Source organism: Corapipo altera, unplaced genomic scaffold (assembly GCF_003945725.1).
Source record: "Corapipo altera isolate COAL_440 unplaced genomic scaffold, ASM394572v1 171, whole genome shotgun sequence".
Lineage (NCBI taxonomy): Eukaryota > Metazoa > Chordata > Aves > Passeriformes > Pipridae > Corapipo > Corapipo altera.
Window position 1 is genome coordinate 1,298,562 of NW_020884972.1, and position 22,359 is coordinate 1,320,920.

The 22,359-nt window shown below is 47.8% G+C and overlaps 1 protein-coding gene across 2 annotated transcripts in view; it reads right to left on the reverse strand.

The window, feature by feature from the left end:
• The window catches only part of LRRTM4 (leucine rich repeat transmembrane neuronal 4), a 204,957-nt gene extending 188,692 nt beyond the window's left edge, over positions 1 to 16,265 (reverse strand). Inside the window, exons 1-3 of one of the 2 annotated variants that reach the window (XM_027665184.1) lie at positions 16,009 to 16,265; positions 15,552 to 15,762; positions 11,983 to 13,532 (exon numbers count right to left, since the gene is read on the reverse strand). In XM_027665184.1, the coding sequence (XP_027520985.1) occupies positions 11,983 to 13,532; positions 15,552 to 15,555 (1,554 nt within the window). In that variant the 5' untranslated portion in view covers positions 15,556 to 15,762; positions 16,009 to 16,265. Of the gene's footprint in view, positions 1 to 11,933; positions 13,533 to 15,551 lie in introns of both variants that reach the window. The other variant, XM_027665185.1, reaches the window with a different exon arrangement.
• Positions 16,266 to 22,359: the final 6,094 nt, after the last annotated feature.

The window sequence follows — 22,359 nt, forward strand, 5'->3', positions numbered from 1 at the left end:
AGTGAATCCATACAGGAAAAACCTGGGGATGAGTCCCACATGGAGCAAGGCAGGAGCACCATTTAGAGACCAGCAGCACAGACTGAGCCAAAACCAGGATGAGAGGAGCAGGAGAAGGAGACACGGGCTGGAAATCGCTTCCATCAGCAGTCTGGGTAAATCCCTGTTTCCTCTAGGGATTCCATGCCAATGGAATTTTGTGGGAAGGCAGGAGTGGGGTGATTTCCATGTGTGAGTCCCCACGTGGTTCCCTGTGGGTTGGGAAGCCCTGAGCTGGGAACACACCAAGAGCTCCTCAGCCCCGCCTTAAACACCAGCTTTGGCATCCTCACAGACCAGCTGAGAGCCTTGCTGGAGAAGGGAATCATTTTAACAGCTGGACAAGTCATTTTGCACTGTGAAGGTTGTGAACCTTTGGAACAAATTATCAGAGGAGGGGAGTTTTCTCTGGAAGTCCTCGAGTGACTCTCTGGAAGCACTTTTTAGAGAAAATAAATATTGGTGTTGTAAACAGTGAAACTTTGTGAAGTTGGGTGGCCCTTGATAGACAGGAAGGCAAAGCAGGTGGGTAAAAACCTCTGCCCCACTTTAGTTTTTTATATAGAACCATAAAATTATGGAATGGTTTGGGTTGGAAGGGACCTTAAAGACCACCCAGATCCATCCCCCTGCCATGGGCAGGGACACCTTCCACTGGACTGATGCACTGATGACTATCAGGGCAAAATATGAGAGGCAGTGAGATATGAAACCTTTTCCCTGCCTTTTACTCACTGTGGCAACATTAATTCCAGTCCCTCACCTGTTACAACAAAGTCTAGACCTTGTTCTCCAAAGCTAATAAATGTTTGGGAGCTAATAATGAACAGAAAGAGGTTAATCAGTCCCTCAGATTGGGACTCTTGATATATTCAACAAAGAAGCTGTACCAAAGGAAATACCCATAGATTTTGTTTTCAAATACAAATTTCTAATAATTCAGAGTCGCCAATGGGCTCCTTCCCTTTTTGATTTGCACAATTTGTGTTCCCCCTTCGCTGCCTTCATTTCCCTTCTCGTGTGACATTGATGTGGCTTTTAAAACCAGGAGCCAAACATATGATTTAGAGGCTCTGGGAAGGAAAATTATAATGCTGGGGGAAGAAATGGCCCTGAAATTTCCATTAAAATCAGGCAATTTCAGCACTCTGCAGAAACCTACTGGGACGAGGGAGCACCTGAGTGGCTGCAAGTCAGTCTCTGTTGCATCTGAATATAGTATAGACATTTTAAAAGCACTAAATAGGCATGTGTTAATGCCTCCCCAAGACAAAGCAGAGCACTTCAGACTGGCTTTTATGCCAGGAACAAAACAGTCCCTGCAGGAGTCCCTTAAGGCTCCAGACAATACTTCTCCCTTTCATGCTAAAGCAGGAGCTGAACCCCAACCCTGCTCTGGAGCCCCCACGTCGGCAGCAGTGAAAGGCAAAGCAGCCCAGTAAATGGATGGGAGGGCAGAGACTGCGAGACAGGAAGAGTTTTCAAAGGTTTAAGGATTGGTTTCAGTGCTCAGATTCCAATGAAAGCCAACGTGACCTTGCTTTCCTTTCTCCTTTTGAAGTCCAACAGTTTGCGCTGAAGGGCTCTCTGCCAGCTCACAATAAATTAACAGCAGAGTTTACGGTGGTTCCTAAATCCTGTGGCCTCCAGCCACAGCTGAGGAGTGGATCACCCTCCTTTCCAAACTCACAAGGAGGAAGGACATCCTCCAGTCTGGAGAAAGGTTGAGTTTCCTCGTGGAAGCTTTCTGCAAAACAAGGAAATGGCCTCAAGCTGCACCAAGGAAGGTGTACGTTGGATATTAGGGGAAATTTCTGCCCCAAAAGGGTTTTGAGGCGTTGGAACAAGCTGTCCAGGGCAGTGGTGGAGTTCTCATCCCTGGAGGTATTTAAAAGATGTGGCATTTGGGGACATGTTGTGTGGTGGCCTTGGCACTGCTGTGGGAATGGTTGGGTTTGATGACCTTAGAGGGGTTTTCCGACCTAAATGATTCTACTTTGATTTTCAACCTTTATGATTCCATGATTCTGTATATTCATGGATCTTACTGAACCCTGAATTATGGCAATCAGCAGGACACATCCCAGTCCTCTAGAGTCCAAGGAACTGTGGTTTCCTGGCATAATTGGAAGAGCAAAGAGGATCCAGAGCAGCAGATCAAGCTGCAGCCTCAGGTTCCTCTGCAAATTAGAGCTGTAAACAGCAGGTAGACCTACATGAAAGGGGAGCAAGACCTAATTGCCCACCAGGATTGTGCATAATCCAGGCCTGAGGATGTTCCCATTACCATCCTTTCTGCCTCCTTCCCACACACAGGGGACAGAGCTGCTCAGAGGCTGGGCAAGAGCAAAAGTCAGGAAAAAAGCTTAGTCCAAACCCTTGGCCAACTTCAGTGTTTGTAGCATTTTTTCCCAATCTAAAAAGGAAAAGAACTGCAGGCAGGGTTTGCTTCCAAACCATGTGTGTTGTGCCTTTTGCCAGGGACAGCAAAGCTGCACCTGCCCAGGTGAAGGGCTGTGAACTGCCAGAGGGCAGGGCTAGATGGGATATTGGGAAGGAATTCCTCCCTGGGAGGGTGGGGAGGCCCTGGCACAGGTTACCCAGGGAAGCTGTGGCTGCTCCTGGATCCCTGGAAGTGTCCAAGGCCAGGTTGGAGCAACCTGGGTTAGTGGAAGGTGTCCCTGCCCATGGCAGGGGGTGACACTGGATGGGCTTTAAGGTCTCTCCAACTCAACCCATTCTGGAATTCTGTGATGATTCTGTGACCTGTGGTGTTGAGCTGACTCCAGAAATGTGTGCAGGACCATCACTGGAATTAGGGGCTCCAATTCCAAAGGCACAGAAGCCCTTTCTGTGCACACAAGTATCATGGAATCATGGAATGATTTGCATTGGAAGGGACCTTAAAGATCATCCAGTTCCAAGCCTCTGCCTTGGACAGGGACACCTTCCTGAGTAACTGGAGAGTGACTGATCATCAGGAACTGGAGGGATAGGACAGGGGGGAATGGGTACAAGTTCAGAGAGCAGAAATTTAGGTGAGTTATATAGAAAGAATTCTCTCCTGGGAGGGTGGGGAGGCCCTGGCACAGGTTGCCCAGAGAAGCTGTGGCTGCCCCAGCCCTGGAAGTGTCCAAGGCCAGGTTGGACAGGGCTTGGGGCAACCTGGGCTATGGAAGGTGTCCCTGCCCAGTTGTAGGGGGTGGGACTCTCTAAGGTGATCTTTAAGGTCCCTTGCAACCCAAACCAATCCAGGATTCCATGGCAGCAACAGAGGAAAACGATGTTCAGAACACCAAGGCTTTTATTTCCACAGAATCTTGGCTGACACAAGAGAGATGGAAACACAATTATTCCTCCAATGTGTTAGTATTTCTTCCATGTGTTCTGACCTGTGTTTGGGGGCGTGTGTGAACACAGACAGGGCACCTCTGCCCTGACCTGCAGTGCCCCTGGACACACAGCCAGGTGAATGAAAGGGATAATGAGGACCCAGGAAAATCACTGCTCTCATCTCCCCACGATGTGAGAAGTGCATGGCAATTCACCAGCCCTTAAGGGTGACACTGTCGATTGTTTCAGGACAATCAAGTAGCAGCAGAGAAGTGGAGTGGGAATGGGAAGGCTGGTGTCAAATGTACAGTTAAACAATAGCTGTTTTGCCTGTCATTCATCCCCAATTACTGCAGGAGGGGGGAAGAAAAACTATTTATAACCTGTCAGTCTCAAGAAACCACAATTATGATGATTTAATTAACACATGGAGAGGCTTTAGGCAATCACATCGTTCTAAATTTAAGAAGCAGCACATTTCAGGCCCAAGATGATTTAGAACATTAACAAATGCTAGTTGAACCAGGGCAAGAATTTGATGGCCTTGTTGGTTCCTTTTAAAGCATCCATCACAGCACAAAGATAATCCAAATGGATGTGCTAGTGAAAGATGAGAGCAGTGAAGAATCATCTGGGGTTTCAGGGGCCATCACACAGAAGGAGAAGCTGATTTTAAATGAGGACTGAGTTTGAAAATGAGCAAAACCACACAACGCAAGTCAATTCATCACAGACACTCCTCTCTGCACTGGAAAAAAAATGAATTATGAGAGTGCAAGACACTGAGGGTGTGCCTGACCTTCCCATGGAGACCTTGGAGCTGGTACTCGGTGTCAGACAGGCCTTTCTTTGGGTTGGTGCCCAGGAGTGAGGTCTGACCATGGCATGGGCTCTTCCCTCCCAGGGCTGAGGGCTGGAACATCCAATAAAGGATATTGCCAAAGGTTCCTTGAATCCTGGGCTGCTCCACTCCTGGCCAGCTCCTCTCCTCCAGAAACTGCTCTTCAGGTCTCCATTTCCTCTTTCCATGCCCTGCCTGCTCACATTCCCTGCTGTGTCCTGTTCCCCTGGCACAAAATGATTCCTCTGGGATTTTCATCCCCTCATCAAACTTGGGAGTGGTCAGCTCCTACCCAAACCCAGTCAGAGCAATAATACCACACTCAGACTGACCTGATCTTCTGCTTCCTTACTGGATCAACACACAAGTAACAGCCAGGAAAATCCCATTGCCAGGAAAATCCCATTGCCAGGAAAATCCCATTTCTTCAATACGGGAAGAAAAACCTTGACCTGAGTTTACACGGGGAAAAAACACAAAGAACTTTCTGCTTCAGAACTGGTTCTTTGTCCACTGTCCATCGAAGCTCAGGGATGGAGTTGCTTCCCCTGCCCTGGGTATTTATACCAAGTGCAGTTGGAAGCCCTGCACACACCCAGGGCTCTGCCCAAAGCTTTTTGTGCTCCATGGAATTCCTGAGCTCTGCCTGTTCGATGGACAATGGGCCACGTTCCCACACCCATTTCACACAAAGTCACCTCCCAACCACCTAATTTTGCTCCTGATCTGCAGTGCAGGTGAAATGTTCAGGCAGAAAACTATTGAGTGCTTTTGCATGACAAAAGAACTTGCAAAATTCGGGCTCAAAATCAAGATTAAGGTCAGTTCCCCACTTGGGTCTTCCCATGAACAAAACACACTCCTGGACAGGCACAGAACACCAAAGGTCACCTTTGATCATGAACAAACCGATCATGTTCCCCAGAGGCTAAACCCAGAAATATTATTTCTCTTTTTATCATTGTGTATGTCAGAGGAAAGTGAATAATGTGGTGATGGTGAAAGAACAGGGGGAAAAAAAAAGGAACCTTCAGAGCAAAGAGCTGCTGTGTCAGATCACGATCTCTGGGATGCAGGGACTGAAAATGAGGAGAATGCCACTTATCTTGTGAGTTTTGAGAACTTCAAGTATAATGTCAAAAATACATTAGTTTTAATATTATAGTGTAAATTTTATAATTTAATATTTAATATTGTAATGTAACATACATTGGGGGTTTGTCACACAAAGGAGAGAAAAGCAAGAGAAGCTCAAGCATCTTCACAAAGCCTTTGCTGCAGGAAGTTGGAGACACAGCTCTGGAGCAGAGAGCTTTTAGGAGAGACTCTGGCTTTCCAGAATCCAGGAACTGCTCCTCTTCTGGCCAGTTATATTCAAAAGTACCTAAAAAAATCCCAAAATAAATCTATACTGGAACTAATTAACAAAGGAGGAGTTTTGCTGTAGCTGAACATACCCCAGATGGTGAGACTGGAGATGACCAGCATTTTTTGGCCTTCCTTGCCTTCCCCCTTTTGCAGGTGGAACAATTCCCATTGGATTGCAACGCCAGGACTGATCCATCTGCCAGGAAGGGCTTTCTATTTGCTTGGATATTAAAAAGGCAAAGCCCAAACAAATCCAAAAAGCCAACATTCCCAACCCGCTCTCATGCCACCCCTTCACCAGCTTCTAACAAAGAGGGATTTTGCAGCTTGGACAGAGCTGACAACTCCCTGGAAACCCCTCAGAATGGATCCACTCCTCTTTTCTGTGGAGGTGGGAAGATCTACAGGCAATCTGAGCTGATTTGGCTGCACAAGAGGCAGATGTGAGAAAAGCTGATTAGTGTCCAAAACGTTTCCTGCTGCAGCCCATCTGTGTTCAGGGCTGGAATACCTGGCTGGAAATGACCAAACACTGGGCTGCTGCTGGTGCTATAAACACAAATCACACTGGAATATTTCATGTCCAAATGTTTACAGCACAGGGGGCAGGGCAGAGGCTGCACAATTCCCTGTGCCAGGCAGCTCCTGCCAGGAAAGAGTGAGGTCTCCAGTGGCAACAGGACCATCCATGGAACAGTTGGGACCTAAATGTATTTCCAAAGCTCTCTTACTCCAGGGAAAGTCTCGGGAACATTCCCAGCAGCAGGACACTCACTAATAAGGTTGTTTGTCCCTCTTAGTGTGTGTTTTATTGTTTGTGTGTGTTTAAAAGAGAAACCACAAATGAACAGGTTCAACAGATTCCTTCCCTGTTTCTCAGTGTTCTCCCCTCCGGCATGAGCCACATAATGGACTAAAATTGATTTTTTTCTCCTCCTTAAAATACTGGCAGTGCATCACAGAGTTTAACAGAGGCAGAAGGGGTGAGAGAAAGGCAAAGGGAGATGGAGAGGGCAAAGGGCATCTGCCACAACTCCAGCAACACAGGAATCCCTCAAAAGGCTCAAGCAATGATTTTAATGGGAATACAAGTATTTTCCTCTCTTGCACAAAGCTTTCCAGTGCAGCATCCTCTCCATTTGGGCAGCTCTCCCTGTACACAACTCACTGAGGTTTCCAGAAAGTGGCAAAGTTTGGGGAAGAAGGAAAAGAGGTGAAGGGAAGGCAGGGGGGAGGATCCCAGCTGGACATTGTGTCTAAGACTACAAATCCCCAGTGCAATTCCATAGTTTTGTTAATTAAGTACTGGCTTCTGGATGAGACCTAGTGGAGCAAATGTAATGCCTGGAATCTGGTCAGGAAATCTCCCAAGCTCAGCAAAAATTTGGGAGATGTGGGTTCAGCCCCTTCCTTTGTCGCTATCCCAGAGCAATCAACTCCCGAGGTCTCAGCAGCACTTGTGTCACAAGCCCAAATTCCAGAGGAGCTCTTCTCTCCCCAGGCACCAGGGTAAGGACTGAGTAAGAGTTTCAGAAGCGTTCCACATCCTCCTGCTGCTTCCTTTCCAAATTTACAGCCCGTGGCTCAATTGCTGCTGAGGCACAGCTGGCTGAGCTCTGCCGGAAACGCGGCCGGTCATTTCGGGAACATCTTTGGGAAATCTCGCACTTCACAAGTGCTGAGCCCAGGAAAATTTACCCCTCTGCATTTATTGCTACATCCCCAGTGCTTCTAGAGCACAGCTTTCCTTGTGCTGATGTTATCCTTGCAATGCCAAGCGTGAAATGCTAAGAAAGGCTCTGAAGGGTAAAAACTGCCCCATCCCTGGAAGTGTCCAAGGCCAGGTTGGACAGGACTTGGAGCAATCTGGGCTAGTGGAAGGTGTCCCTGCCCATGGCAGGGGTTGGAACTGGGTGATCTTAAAGGTTCCTTCCAAGTCAAACCATTCTGTGATTCTGATTTCTAAAATGTCCCTTCTCCTCCCCCCTCTGAGCCCCTTCCCACGTGTCCCTCCCAGGCTCCACTTGGAGGAGCAGCACCAGCAGCTTCTCCTTTGCTCACCCTCCCCACACAAACCCAGAGCTTCTGACACAGCTTCATTAGGCTGATTCACCCTTCAGTTTACAGCTCAACAAGGATTTAAGGCCCATAATCACAGAGAAGTGGAAGAAGAGGAGCAGAGGAGGAGCCACAGCACAGAAGGATGTAGGAAACTAAATTACAGTGCCTGCCATGCTGTGTTTCAAAACAGTCACTGGATAAAAACCCACACTGCTTTGGCCCTAAAATGATGACAGCAGGCTAATGGAGAGCTCCTGCTCCCCATTCTCCTCACTCCTCACATCCCATATTCTTGTCTTTGCAATGCCCCACCTGTGGAATCACCTTCCTTTCCTATTCCCCCACCTATAATGAGCTCACACCTCTGCCATGAAGTCCTTGCTCAGCATTCCTTCCAAAAACCTCAGGCTGACGAGCAAAGGAAATACAACCACTGCTCTTAAGAGAAAATAGTGAAATGTTCAGCCAGTTATTGAGTGATTTCTCCCCAGAGGTCACAACACCCCGTGAGCTCAGGCCGAGCCCCTGGGCACCCTTGTGATGAGTTACAGAACTGGCACTAAACACACCCTGAAGATGGAGACTATTCTGCTTTTTCCTTTTTACACCTTGTCCAAAGCAACAGAGAAATGGTGTTTAATAAATAAATAATAAACAACAACAGCATGTTAACATTTCCTTTCAAGTTAAGCTCGGAAGGAGGAGGTCAGCAGCCCACCAAACCCGCATGCACTGCACTCCTTTCTCAACCTATTTGTCCCTTCTCCCCAGTGGCAAGAAGGCAGGAAGCAGAATTCCAGCTGAACATGATTTTGTGTGACTGGTTTAGCAGCAGCGAATACAAGTGACAACCACCCTGGTTCACACTCCCCTGGAAAACACAGTGGAGCTGTCCCTGCTCGTCCAGGGGCTGTGGGCAGACATTGAGAAATGTAAAACTGACCTCCCGGGGTGTGTGTCCATCACCTCTCAAACGGCCTCAGCTCACACACACAAGCTGTTCACCTGCTTGCTTGTTGTTTGTTTTGTCCCTGCCAGCCCGGGGAAGGGGAGAGGAATGACCTTCCAGGAGACAGAAACATTCCTGTAGCAATGTTCCCTCTCCCCACTCCCCTTCCCAGTGAGCCAAACACAGCTATTCTGTGTGTGAGATGGAGGAAACACAGCTCGGGGTCTGAAACTGCTTTTTATGGCCCCCAGATCTTCAGCAAATGTACAAATAAATATGAAATAGAGAGGGAATGAGATGCACATGCACAAAGCAAATACCAGAATGAGATGGCAGCAGTCTGGGAACTGGCTGGGAGAGCCAAGATCATGAGCATCCAGTTATTTTAGTAGCCCTTGCCAATAGACTAAATAGAATAGCATAGGCCAGGTGTCAGTGATTATAATCCCACTGATGCCAAGAGTCTCTCCCATTTCCAGCCAGCCTGGCTTTATCTCTGCAGCACAAGAAATAATTCCCTAAAGCAGGGACTGGAAAAAGCAGCCACACAAAGTGTACCTGCACCTCCCCTTTTCTAGAGCAGCTCTGTGTGCCTTTGTTTTAAACTCAAAATCTCACTAAACTTAAAAGAAAACCATCCCTGCTGCTGTGAAGAACAGGACCTGTGGAAATAGCTCAGTATGTTGTTCCAATGCCAGTTCTGTCCTGGAAAACAGGTGGTTTATGGATGAGCTGAGCTGGATACTCCCAAACCTCAAACGGAGGTGGAGGGACCAGGTCTGATCCCCGGACCTCAAAACATCCATTATCCCCCCACTCCCAACAGCAGCATCTGCCCAGGCTTCTCTGCCCTTTCCCAGCTCCAATGGAACCATTATCCCTTTCCTGAGGACACACAGTTGTTGGACACCTCAGCTGCTTTCAGGTTGTGGGAGGTGGATATGTGGAAGGAGATAATCATTTGAACATGATTCCCGAAAAAAGGAAACTCAATAGAGTCCTGAGCAATGAATTCCAGAGCCTGCCTGCCCTCACTCTGGTAGCCAGGCTCTCCTCTCCCATCCAAGTGGTTCTTTTTTGGGAGAAACCTCAGGAATGAGCAGCTCGGCCCCATGGGAGGATGGGCCTGAGCTGCATCTCACTTGCACAAAATGGCAGTTCCCCCACAAGTATGTACATTTGGGCAAATTAGGAAATAAAGAGATGCTCCATTTTCTATTTTGTCCCCAAACACAAACCCTTTCCACTGCTGAAGAATCTACAAGGAATTTTTTTTTCCCATTTTTAAGTGCTGTACAGTGCCTGTCTCTCCTTTTACAAGTGGAACCTTGTAGCTATGGAGACGAAGAATGTCAAATCCAAGCTGAAGACAGGATTTCACTGAGGGCTTTGGGTTGCTACATGTGCCTTCAATGATCTGGTTTCCATCTCCTGAAGTCTTTATTATTGTCTATTATTTATGAGTCTCTCTTAGTGTGCTAAGAGCCACTGGACAGTCTGATTTACACCAGAAGCAACACAATAAACACCCTGAGTCCTGCAAAGTTCTGCACCACCTTAATTTAACCTCAATAAAGCTGTTGTAGTGCTGCCACAGCACCTGGAAACCGGGTGAACTGGGGTCCCCTTGTGTTTAATGCTGTGTGTAACAACCCACAACACCACGGAGGAATTACACCACCCTGATCTTCTGTCCTACACCTGGTGGGGCTCTTCGACCTTGGAATTATCCAGCATAATCCAGATCACCCAAATTTCAATCTCCTAGATGACATGACATCACTTTTACATCTTCTGAGACCCAAATACCGTTAGAGGGGATGGTTTCCTTAGCTGGATGTTCAGCTATAACGTGGAAATCCATCAGCTCACCATCATGGTGCAAATTAAACAACAAGCTGATGAAACTTCAGTGGTGACAAACCTGAGCATGAAGGGGAAACAGTCTTTCAGATTAAATTGGAACTCCTTGTGACAGCCAGGGAAAATTCAAAATAACTTTACCATCACTTTCTACTTGCGCTGGTAACAGGGAATAAAAACCCCACACCTTCATTCCCACGGCACTGGAGCAATGACAGGGATATGGCAGGTGGTTTCCTATTTTGAAGACAACACTGCTCCAAAGAAAGCAACCCCAAAACAGGCATTTTTCTTCCTCCTCCTTGACTCCATGGTCTAAAATCAGCTGGGGATTTCAGGTGCCAAATATGAAACATTTCAAAAACACCCCTTTGTCAGGAAGTGAAAACGTCGTTTTTAACAAATCCGGATCCCAGAACTGCAGCCTGTTCCACACTGCTCATCTTTAACACAGCTCTCATGCCAAAGTCAGGGCTCAGAATTTCCATAGTCAATCCCAATCTGCACAAATGAACTGGGATAAACCAACAGTCTCAGGTAGGACACCCACAACCAGGGGAGAAAAATCCCCAGAGTGCCCTAAAGCCACGTCACGGGCAGGATTAAGTAACAAGTGCTGCAATGGAATTGTGCAAATCCTCCTTTACCAGCTATAAATAAGCACCAGCATTCAAAGCAAACCCATCTCTTGCATACACAGTGGTGGAGTCATTGACAGGAAGGCAAGGAAACAATTTGGTGCTTCCTTTCAAAGCTGAACAACAGAAAAGATGCTCTGGGAGCTTTTCCTGTTTGTGTTTCCAATGTTGCTGAGTCAAATCCTGACATGGCCTTAAGGATGTGAAAATCAGCTCTGTCTAACTTCCAGTGATCACTGAAATGAAATTAGAAACCTCAAGAATACCCATCTCCCAACCCAGGCATTTGCAAATGTGCTGTTGGACCAAGGCTGAGGTTCAAAGGAGCCTCTGTTCTTCCTGCTGCTCCAGGAAAACAAGTGCCTAAACTCCAAGATTGTGCTGCAGTCCTGTTGCTCTCTGGTTTGCTCCTGAACCAGACCAAAAACGCAGAAAATCTTTGCCATTATCTTTAAATAGGCCATAAACCCCTCAAGATTTCATGTGGGGGCTGAGTAAAGAGGTTTCCATATTTATTTTTAAAGCAGAAGAGGTTCTTTCACGCCTCTGTATCTACCAATACATTAAAAATAGGATTCTCTTGTAGCCACAGCTCATAAAATGGGTGCAAACAGGAGGAGAATAACACTCCAGATGCCTTTACTACAGTTGTTGACTTCAACTTAATCTATATTTTAATAAGTCTTAGTTATTCGAAACAATCACCATCCCTTCCCTGACTGTTGATATTGGACGAGAGAACCTTCCACAGAGCAACCACCCCCCCCCCAAAAAAAAATAAACCAAAATCTCATTAATCCTTCTAGCATTTAGAGATACCTCAAGAGCGTCAAACATTTACCTCTCCTTCCCAGCAGCTGAAATGGTTTTAGGAGGGTCATGGTTCATACCTCGCATTCCCTGGAGCCAGAGATGGTATAAGTGCAGGGCCCAGATCCATTAACCGATACATCCATGGTCTCAGAGTTTGTTGGCTTGTAGTCCACGTAATACTCCTGCAAAGGGGAGTTCATTTGCCTCTCAGACTCCCTGGCCTTTTTCCTGCGCCTCTTCATGAGCGTGTGCTGCTGGAGCTGCTTCATGCTGGCGGGATAACGCTTCCAGGACACGTAGATCACCAGCAGGATCATGGCCACGGAGAGGAACAGGGCCACGCTGCCCGCGATGATCTTGTGGAAGGACACGTGCTCGTACTCCGGCTCCACTCCCGGGGTCGGGATGTCGGCGGAAGGGCTCGGCATCACGGAGCTCGGCTGATGGCTTTCCAGTTTGGAAACGGTGGGTTTGGGGATGAACACGGGTCTCGGGGGGGTTTTGGGAGCCTGGTAGGACCTCTCGGTGGCCACCACCTGGATCTCGGCGCAGATGTCGTAGGTCTCCACGGCGTCGCTCACCTTCTCGCCCTGGATGTGCTTGGGGCCTGCACAGATCATGGTGCTCTCCTTATTTCCCTTGAAATTCTTAAGCCAATTAAAAAGAGGGCAAATGCTTCGAGTACATTCCCACATATTTCCGGACAGAGTGATGGAGATGAGCGAGATCCACGTGTTGATGGTCTCCTGGGAGATGTTGGTGAGTTTGTTGGAATCCAGGTTCAGCTTCTGCAGGTTGGGGAGGCACTGGAAGGTCCCAGGCTCTACCCCCGCGATGTCGTTTCCCGATAAATCCAAGTTGTGCAAGGAACTCCAAGTCCATGTTAAGCCCTGGCTGATGGAGCGGATCCTATTCCACTGCAAGTAAATGGAGCGCAGGTTGAAGAGGCGTGGGAAGTGGGCAAAATTGATCTTAGAAAACTGGTTGTGCTCCAAGTGGAGCTCCGTCAGCTTCAGCAGGCCGGCGAAGGCGTTCCGGGACAAGCTCCGCAGGCGGTTGTAGCCCAGATCCAGGAAGTCGAGGTTCCGGCAGTCCTGGAACACCCGGATGGGCACCGTTTTCAGCGAGTTGGACCTCAGGTGCAGGATCAGGAGCTTCCGGAGGCCCTTGAACTGCTCGGCCTGCAGCACCTGCAGCTTGTTGTAAGACAGGTCCAGGTTGCGCAGGTTGGGCACGGGGTGGAAGGTCTTGTTGTGCAGGAGGGTGATTTTGTTGGAGCTCAGGATTAATTCCTTCAGCCGGCGGATCCCCTGGAACGCGTCCTCGTCCACGGAGCTGATGTAATTATGGTCGAGATAAAGCCATATGAGCTGATTGAGGCCCGCGAACTGATGGGATTTAAGCTTCTGGATGCTGTTGTAGCGCAGGGATAAGCCCTGGGAGCCCCCGGAGATGTTGTGGGGGATGTCTCGGAAGGCGTGGGACTCGCAGTACACGATCTTGCCGTCGCATCGGCAGTTCTTGGGGCAGGCTCGCTGAGCCCCCGCCAGCACCGCGAGCAGCACCAGGGGAAGCAGCAGCACCAGGAGCGCGCTCGTGCCTCTCAGCTGCTTAATTAAATGGAAACCTGCAATATTAAAGAGAAAACAAACGGGCGTTGGGAGCCTATTAAGACAAATTGCCGGCAGATTACTCACGTCACCCCTGGGCTTTGGATGAAGCCTGAGTGGAGCGGGGGATTTGGGAAACAACCTGTTTGCCTCCTGTCTGGGGCTTTTGTGGTGCAAATTCCCGTCCTTTGAGGTCCTTTTGTGTGACTTACGATCCCTCGGAACCACCAAAATCCTGTTCCCTCCTGGCTTTGCCCCTGTCCACCAGCTCCCAGGGGAGCTGGGATGTCTTTATCGCCAAACGCCGACGTTTTAACAATAAACATATTTGTCAAGTCACTGTGCTGAATGTTCCACAGAGCTGGAGAGGAAATGAGCCAAAGCTCCTGCTATTACGTGCTGCTAAATGTGTTCCTCAAGAAAAGCAAGTGCAAGTCCAAATCCCCCCAAAAAATTACTGCAGAAAGCAAGAAATCTACTCATCATAAAGTTTGATCCATCTTTATAACGTGTATTTATTGTAAAATGAGACACTAATAAAGGCTTTACTTTTTGCACCGAGTGATTTGGTTTTAACAGGAGGTTTCAGTGGGTTTACTCACGATTTTTATTGACCTAAACCACACAAACAGATGCAGCAAAAGAAACTTCAGCCACATAGAGAGGTACCTCAGGTAATGCTGGAATGGGACCCCAACACCAAGAGAATGGTAGGAGACATGTTTCTTTCACATGAATCATTGCCTTAACACATATTCATTTAAAGTTCTCCATATGTAGCTGGGAATGCCTAAGCATTTATCCATTTATATGTGTATACATTGGAGACTGGATGAAAACATCCACACCAACACTCACATCCAGCAGCAAACCCCAGAAAGTTTAAAGGGGGATATTTCTTATTTCAACTTCCCCCTCTCTCTCCCCCAGCTCTGATGATTTGAAGGGTTTGCCTTTGAGGTATCAGGTTTGTCATGCAGGAACAATGCTGGATGTGAGGACATATATAATAACTCAATATATAGAATTTCAAATAATTATGAGGGGGTGGTGGTGTCAGAAACCCCAACATACACCCACATGCCTGGAATAATTTTAGAGATGCTGCCTCTGTCCAGAGTTGCATCTTTGCTAAGGATGAAAATGCATTTTCCAACAGGAAATGTTTCAAGGGCTGGTATCTCCTTGATAAATAATCACTTTATTATTTGTCACACGCACAAAACCAACCCCGTGCTGCAGTTCTTTAATCCAATTTTAAACCAAGGGGCAATCTGCAAAAAAAAATTCCTAATCTAAAATGCCCCTGCCTATGTGTCCCTGCCTTCGGTGGTTAGATTTTTAATTTAAATCTTATTATTTGCTCCTGCCTGTGTGCCAGCAGCAGCCAGCTAGAAATATGTTCTGCCTGTTACAGACTTGGGGGCTGGGGAGGGAAGGAAGGAGGGGAACAAACCTGTCACACTTGAAAAAATCAGACTGGCAAATGACTGCTGGAAATGTAGCAGAGGTACCAGGGGCATCTTTTCAGAGCCCAAACAAGCCTTTTCAAAACCACCTAGACAAGAAACCCCCCCCCCCTCCCCTCCGCTTCCCACATCCCGCAAAGTGTTAACAGCCCCTCCTGACAGCTCGAATGATGCCGCTCCAGGCTCAGGGGACGGGGATCTGCGGGCAGGAGGGATCTGGGCAGAGGTGCCTCCCGCATCCATGCGCTGCTCTGTGCGTGGCAGGTGCGGGGGCGGGCGGCACAGGGAATTCGCTCTGTCCAGCCCTTCACTCGGGGCATCAATTCACAGGTTAACGACATGTAAAAACCTCTGCAGGAGGAAAGGGGGGTGTGTGTGTGTGTGTGTGTGTGTGGAGGGGGGGATACACGATCTAAAAATACAATAGCAAGTGCAGTGAGTCACCTGGCACAGGAATCCACTGCTGCTGTTCAGCCTGTGCCCCCCTCTCCATCGGCAAATAATCCCGCTGAAAAATATCCCCCCAGTGCAGCTGTACCAGCAAACAAACAGGAAAAGTTCACTTACCCATCCTTTTGTCATCAATAACGTCCTCCTTTTCCTTCCTCCAGCTGTTTTCTTCTCTCTCTCCCTTTTTTCGCTTCCCCTTCGCCTCTCTCTCTCTCTTTTCCAAACTGGTTTCTTTTCTTTAAACCATCAGAATCTTCATGGCACAGCCCGGCTGCCACTCACATCACCAGCATCCAGCGTGCATGCCACAAACCCCCCACAAAGTTCCCTAGAGAGGACAAGCGAGAATTTTGGGGATGAGGAAGGGAAAGGATAGGGAAGGGGTTGGGGGTGGGGAAGACAGGACGAAGGCTGGGGGGAGTGTGGGGGGGTAGGGAGGGACTCTAAGCTCTGAGAGCCATTGTGTAAGTCATCAGAGAGCCGGCGTTAAGTGGCAATCTGCAAGGAGAAGCCGGAGCAGACGAGGAAGGCAAACCAACTTCTCTGGGAGGAATGACAAAACCTTTGCCGGTACCTCGAATGCCTCATTCTGCTGCCTTTTGCCATTCCCAGACACGGCCATCCATCCTCCAGCTTCCCAGCCCCCGGAGCAGACGGGCCTCCCGCGCCGTGCCAGAGCCCGCTTTAAAAGCTGTGCAGGCTCGGTTTATCCATTCGGCTGGGCAGGTTGAAAGTGTTTTGTAGCTGTGCTGAGAGGCAGCTCCTGTCTAATTCCGAAGGCTTTCCAGAGAGCGATGATGCTCCGGAGCTCGTTGGTGCTGATGTTCTAGTTTGTGATACACTGAGTGCCCTCCACTGGAGAAAACAGATCGCACATTAAAGGCTGAACAAGTGAGCCTGTCATGGCTCTGCAGACTTTCTTCCCTCAGAAAAGAAAATTAAAGACACAGTATTGCCTTGCCCACCAGCATCCCTTTTCCAGACCCCTCCGCCTTCCCTGGGTTACCAAATGTTGAGAGTGTGGATTTTCTGGCAGAAACACTGAACAAAACACCTGCTCCCTGGGGATTTGCCAACCTGAGCTTTTTCTAATCCACCTGACCCGTATATTTTGCTGGGGCAAATTCTAAATTGGGGTGGGTTTTTTTTTGTTTTGTTTTGTTGGGTGGTTTCTGGTGTGGGGTTTTTTTTCTTTTTCTGTATTCCCAGGGGGTGAACAGGAAAAAGGATGTTGGCAGACGAAAAGTGAGAGTCGTGGTGGAGGGGCAGGAGCTGTGATCAGACTGATCACAAGAGGCATTTAACTGCAGGTGGCAGCTCCCAATGTCAACACTCCGTGTCCTGCTTTGGCTGGGAGAGAGTTAATTCCTTTTTTTCCTTTTAAATCTAAGTGCCTTTTAGTCAGAAAAATACTGAGTTTTATAAACAAGGCAGAACTGAAGCTGCAGAATTAGTGACACCTTTGAGCTGCTGAGCTCCTCTCCCCCGGCTCTACCGGAGCCGGAGCGGAGCCTCCTCCCAGCCAGGGCTGGATTCCATCAGACTGGATGGATCCAGGGTGTGATCCAGGCTGTGACAGCTCCAGAGGGTGTCACCTCCTCTGTCTGGCTGGTTTAGCAGGGCTGGGTTAGAGCTCTCCCAGTTCCACAGAAGGATGTCACAGGGATGTGCAGCGAGAGCAGGAGCAGCGGGAGCTCCTGGGCTGATCCTGGTGAGCCCCGTTCTCCAGGATCTGCAGGGAATTCAACTCCCAGGGCAGCCCCACACATCCCACAGGAACCATTTCTGGTCCTCAGGATGCTCAGAGGGCAGCACTGGACTGTTCCTGGTCACAGCTTTAACCTGGGTTCCTAAAACTTCAGATACTTGGGCTGCTTCCCTCCCTCCCTGTGCTACAGAGAGCAGCTCTTTTGGAAACAACTCCCTGCCCAAACCTTGACTTCAGGTGCCAAAATAATGGCAATGCTTTATAGAGTCTGTCATGAACCAGCCATTATGTGTTAATTCATTTTAAAATATTTTAAGATATTTCCCCTTATGGCCAAAGGGCCCCCGCTCAGCACCTCACAGCCCAGATCTCCTGGGGTTTCTTTGCCACTCAAAAATGAGAATTGCACAACACTCCAGGTCAGATTCCAGCTCTTCTGTTGTAGTTCCTCGTTCCTGGGTCAGATAAGACCACTGCTTGTCCCTGCAACCAAAAGAAGTGAGCCCTGCCCAGCCCCAGGACACAGCTCCTCTGCAGGGTCTCCATCAGACTGGGACACACAAAGGGCAAAGAGTTCAACTCCATTAAAACAAAATACAGAATACAACCCCCAAAACAATCCATAGAAAGCAACTTCTCCTCCCCTACATTTGCATCCAGACTCCATCTGCATCCACACTGCAACATCTCCAAGATTCTGATTAAAAAACCTAATTTGTTTTGTTCTGTTCTGAGAATTCGTGGCTACCTATAGATCAGATCTTCATTTGCACAAGAGAAATATCATAATTAATCACTATTTTTGTTCTGAATTGGCCAGCAATACACAGGCCTACTTCAAACAAGGTTCAGAACTTAATTATCATAAGTGATGTCGAAAATACCTTTTTTCATGTCTCTATTAACCCCATCTGCATTCCAGGCAGGGGCACTTTAGCAAGAATTCATATTTATTCATGATATAATTTCCCAATAAAGGTAAAAGCTAAAGTGTTCCATTCTTATACTTCATATTGATAATTCTCCAGGAAGAGTCCATTTGAAACTCTGCCAGATCTGGGAGTGAGCTGAGCAGAGTGGTGTCTACAGACCCTTCACTGATTTCCAGGGATGTTTTTTTCCCAGATCCCTTGGTCCTACGAGAGCTGAAGCAGCACTGCCATAAGCTGTCCTACAGCCATGGACTTACTGAGACTCAAAATCCCCACATGCCTACAAAAAGTTTGACAGAATTTTGCTTTCCTAAAAATCCTGTGATGCTGTAATGGAAAATGTCACAAATTCCAAGGCAGAAAACTTCAGGGCCTGAGTTAAACCAAGGGAGCTTTCACTCAGCAGCTGAAGTGCCACCCCCTCCTCCTTCTATTTTACATTTTCTGATGAAATAGAAAACAAAACCTTTTGAACATTTGCCAAAGAGGAAGAAACAGGGAAGTTTGAATCAGTGACTCTAAAAGGTAAAAACCACCTAGAAGAAAAGAGGATGAAGAGGCCTGGCTGTGGTTTTGTACCTCTTCCTTGGGGCAGTGAGAGGTACAAGAGCCCTGCACAGCCCAGAGGAACCTGGAATGTTCTGAGTGCTCAGCTGATCCTCCTCCAGCTGGCAAAGCTTCCTCACACCTGACCAAGGGTTACCTGCAGAAATCATCCATCCTAGGAATCGTGTGTGTCATGGGATCTAGAGTTTCTCTTCCAGGACAATGGATCTGTACAGGTCTAAGTGTTGGATTTTGAGTTGTGATTATTTTATACATATATAAAATATATATTATATAAAATATATATTGATTTTTATATAATTTGTATAGTTATTTGTATCATAGAATATATATTTTTATATTTTTATATATTATATATTTATATTTATAAATATTTATTTTTATAATTTTAGTATGTAGATATGTGTGTGTCAAGTATTTGTATATATCTATATATACATATAGAGAGGCAGATTAGATATAGATATATAGATATATACATGCTATAAAATATTCTTGGAATTTTCAGCCTCACCACTTGCCTCCACCCACAAATACTTCAAAACTAACAACAACAACCACCAGTGTTTCCATGATACACCAAATTTGCCTCGTGTACCAACACCAGCCCTCCCAACCTGCCTGCAAGGAAGAGAGGGGCACATCTGTACCTTCCTGGAGCACCAACTGGGCAGTTCCTGGGATTTACAGCCCTGAGGAATCTCTCCTGGGAGCACCAATGGTGGAAGTGCTGCTGGAAGCACAAGAGCTGATGCTCTTTGGCCAAGTTCTTATTTTTGCAGAGTCTGTTCCAAACACCCCTCAGCGAGAAAGATCAGGTTGGACAGGTCCAGCTTTTTCACCAAATCATTGTTCTCCCAAGCTATCATCTTCACCAGAATGCAGCTCCCCTACATGTAATTAAGGGTTTATTCTAATTTTTCTCAGACATCTAAGAAATATTTTTATTTATATATTCATCTGCTTAGTGACCAGCATCTAATCTCGACTCTAATTGCTTTTAAAGCACTAACAGCCCAAGAAAACCCAATCTCAAATCACACAGAGGCAGCCCAACAATATTGCAAATCCTAAGATTAACTAGAAAAGAACAGCTCCTCAAATGGTCCTGCTTTTCCATCCCAAGGCCAACCCCTCAGGTGATACCTCTAACAAACAGCCTGCAGGGAACACTGGGATCTGCAGCAGGATGCAGCCAAAGATCCTGGAGATGTTTGCTGCTGCCAGCACCTGGGAGAAGGGAATGGTTGGAACCACAACAGTTTGACCACCCAGCACATGAGCTGGGGGTGTGCACTGAGGAGAAAACTAAATCCTGCCAGTGTTTTTCTGGAGCAGGGAGGAGCCCATCCATAATCCTGGGTGCTACTGAGGCAGAGAAATACTGAAATGAAAGAACAGGAAGCAAAGAGACCATTCCAGGTGGACAGGACTCACCACACACTTCACCAAGGGCCTGTTGGAGTTACAAGTCACGTCCATGTCCTTGGGATCTGCACCTCTGAGCAGGTTTTGTCGTCAGCTCCAGGATTCAGGGTCAGGAGGAGCCCTTTGTCAGGCAGGAGCTGCTGGAATTGCCCACGGGTTGAAGGAATCCCACAGCACACTGGGAGTCCAAGGAGAGCTTTGAGGAGAGGATTTTATCAAATTCCAAATCCAAAATGTGTTTCTCCTACTAACCCAGCCCTGAGGATGGAGGGAGGGTTTTGTCCATGCCCTCACTCACAGCCTGTTCATATAGAACTTGGACAGGCATCTAGGAGCTTGGCCTTCTCCAATGCCACATTCTTTGCCCTCTTTGGCCTCAGCTACCCCCTCCTTCCAGCCTGGCATTATCCCCACGGGAAGCTGGTGCCACCTCAGCCATCCTGGTTCACTTTCCAGTAAAGATCTTCAAGCCTCTGCATTCCAGAGGAGCCTGTAAATTCCACAGGCTGAAAAAGGGTGTAAATTCTCCAGCTGATCCGGCACATTCTGAATGAAGCAGATGTGTCCACACTTGAGGAATGTGAGCACACAGAGGAACAGGAGCCTTTAGGGATGTAAATGGGTGCCTGGCTTTCCTGAATGAGCTCCCCCAGCACATTTTGCTGACGTGTAGTTCACACAGTGCTGCTGAAACTCAGACATCTGAGTGTAGTTAATTGGGGAGTCTTTCCAACACAACTTCCTTCAGTGCAGTTTTACAGGCAAAACAGTAATTAGGGGGGCTCAGTTCTGTGGTTTCTAGGGTGTTTTGAAAGGTGTCTTCACAGGGGTGCAAGTTCAGAACACAAGGGGAGCTGGGCCCTGCCTCCCTCAGCTGTTTTAGGAGTTCCCTGGCACAAGGAGCACCAGGGTGGGCCTGGCAGGCTGGGGACATAGGAACATAAGGACATGGAAATGTTGGAGCAAGTTCAGAGGAGGCCACAAAGCTGACAAGGGCACTGAGGCATCTCCCCTCTGGAGACAGGCTGGGAAAGTTGGGGCTGGAGAAGGGAAGGTTGTGTGGAGACCTCACAGCACCTTCCAGCGTCTGAAGGGGCCTCCTGGGAAGTTGAAGAGGGACAGTTCATCAGGAACTGGAGACAGGGGACAAGGGGGAATGAGTACAAATGAAGAGAGGAGAAATTTAGGTGAGATATGGGAAAGGAATTCCTCTCTGTGAGGGTGGGGAGGGGCTGGGATGGAATTCCCAGAGAAGCTGTGGCTGCCCTGTCCTTGGAAATGCCCAAGGCCAGGTTGAAGCAACATGGGCTAGTGGGAGGTGTCCCCGCCCATGACAGGGATGATCTCCAGGGTCCCTTCCATCCCAAACCGCTGTGGGATTCTCTGCTGACAGACAGGGAGGTGAGTGCACACACACACTTCAGTTCTCCTCAGCTCTTTCATCCTTGAGTGACTGGGAGCCAAATCCATCCAAAATCTGCTTCTGCAGTTACTGACCCACAAAGACATCCAAACCTTCTGGGTTTTTCTACTCTGAAGGGTTGTAAGGGTGACACCAGCCTCTCTGATGATGGGGCCACTCTGTAAGAGCTGCACTGGCACCAGGAACTGATTGGAACAACCGTGTCCTTCACCTGCATTTCCCTCACCGGTAAAACTTTCCAGGTATACACTGAAAATACCCAGGAAAGGACCATGTCTTGCTCCTCTGCTCACAGAGCATGGCCAGGGACAGAGGTTTGCCATATCTGTATCACATTTTAACTCCCAAGGAGCACTTTTGCAGGGATGACAGTCTTTGGTACAGAGTCATATGAACCAGCCAACAGGAACAACCCAAATCCCAGGATTAAACACTGCACACTCAGGGTGGGTTTTTAGGGAAATGAGAACATGTTTCACCCTCTTATCCTGAACACATGACTGCCTCACTTTGTTAACATTCAGCTCCAGTGGAATGATTTGGTGATAAGCCCTACTTGGAGTCGATTTATCTGGGCTGTGTTCACTTGCTTCCTTTTAATTTGGTCTCATTCTCCAAGGATGAAACAGATACACAGCTCAGAAATCAACTGCTGCAGACACAGCTCACATGAATCTTTGTTTCAAGGGCTACTGAACTCAGACCTTGGGTTTTCCTTTCCCCCCTCTCTCCCCACTGCCAGTAAACGATGAATAAATTAGCAATTGGAGTGTAATGGCTGGAGCAGCTTCATTAATACCCTGTCATCCTGTGCAGGGTACAACTCCTGACATTGAGGCTCTAATGTCCTGTGAATTATTGAAGGAA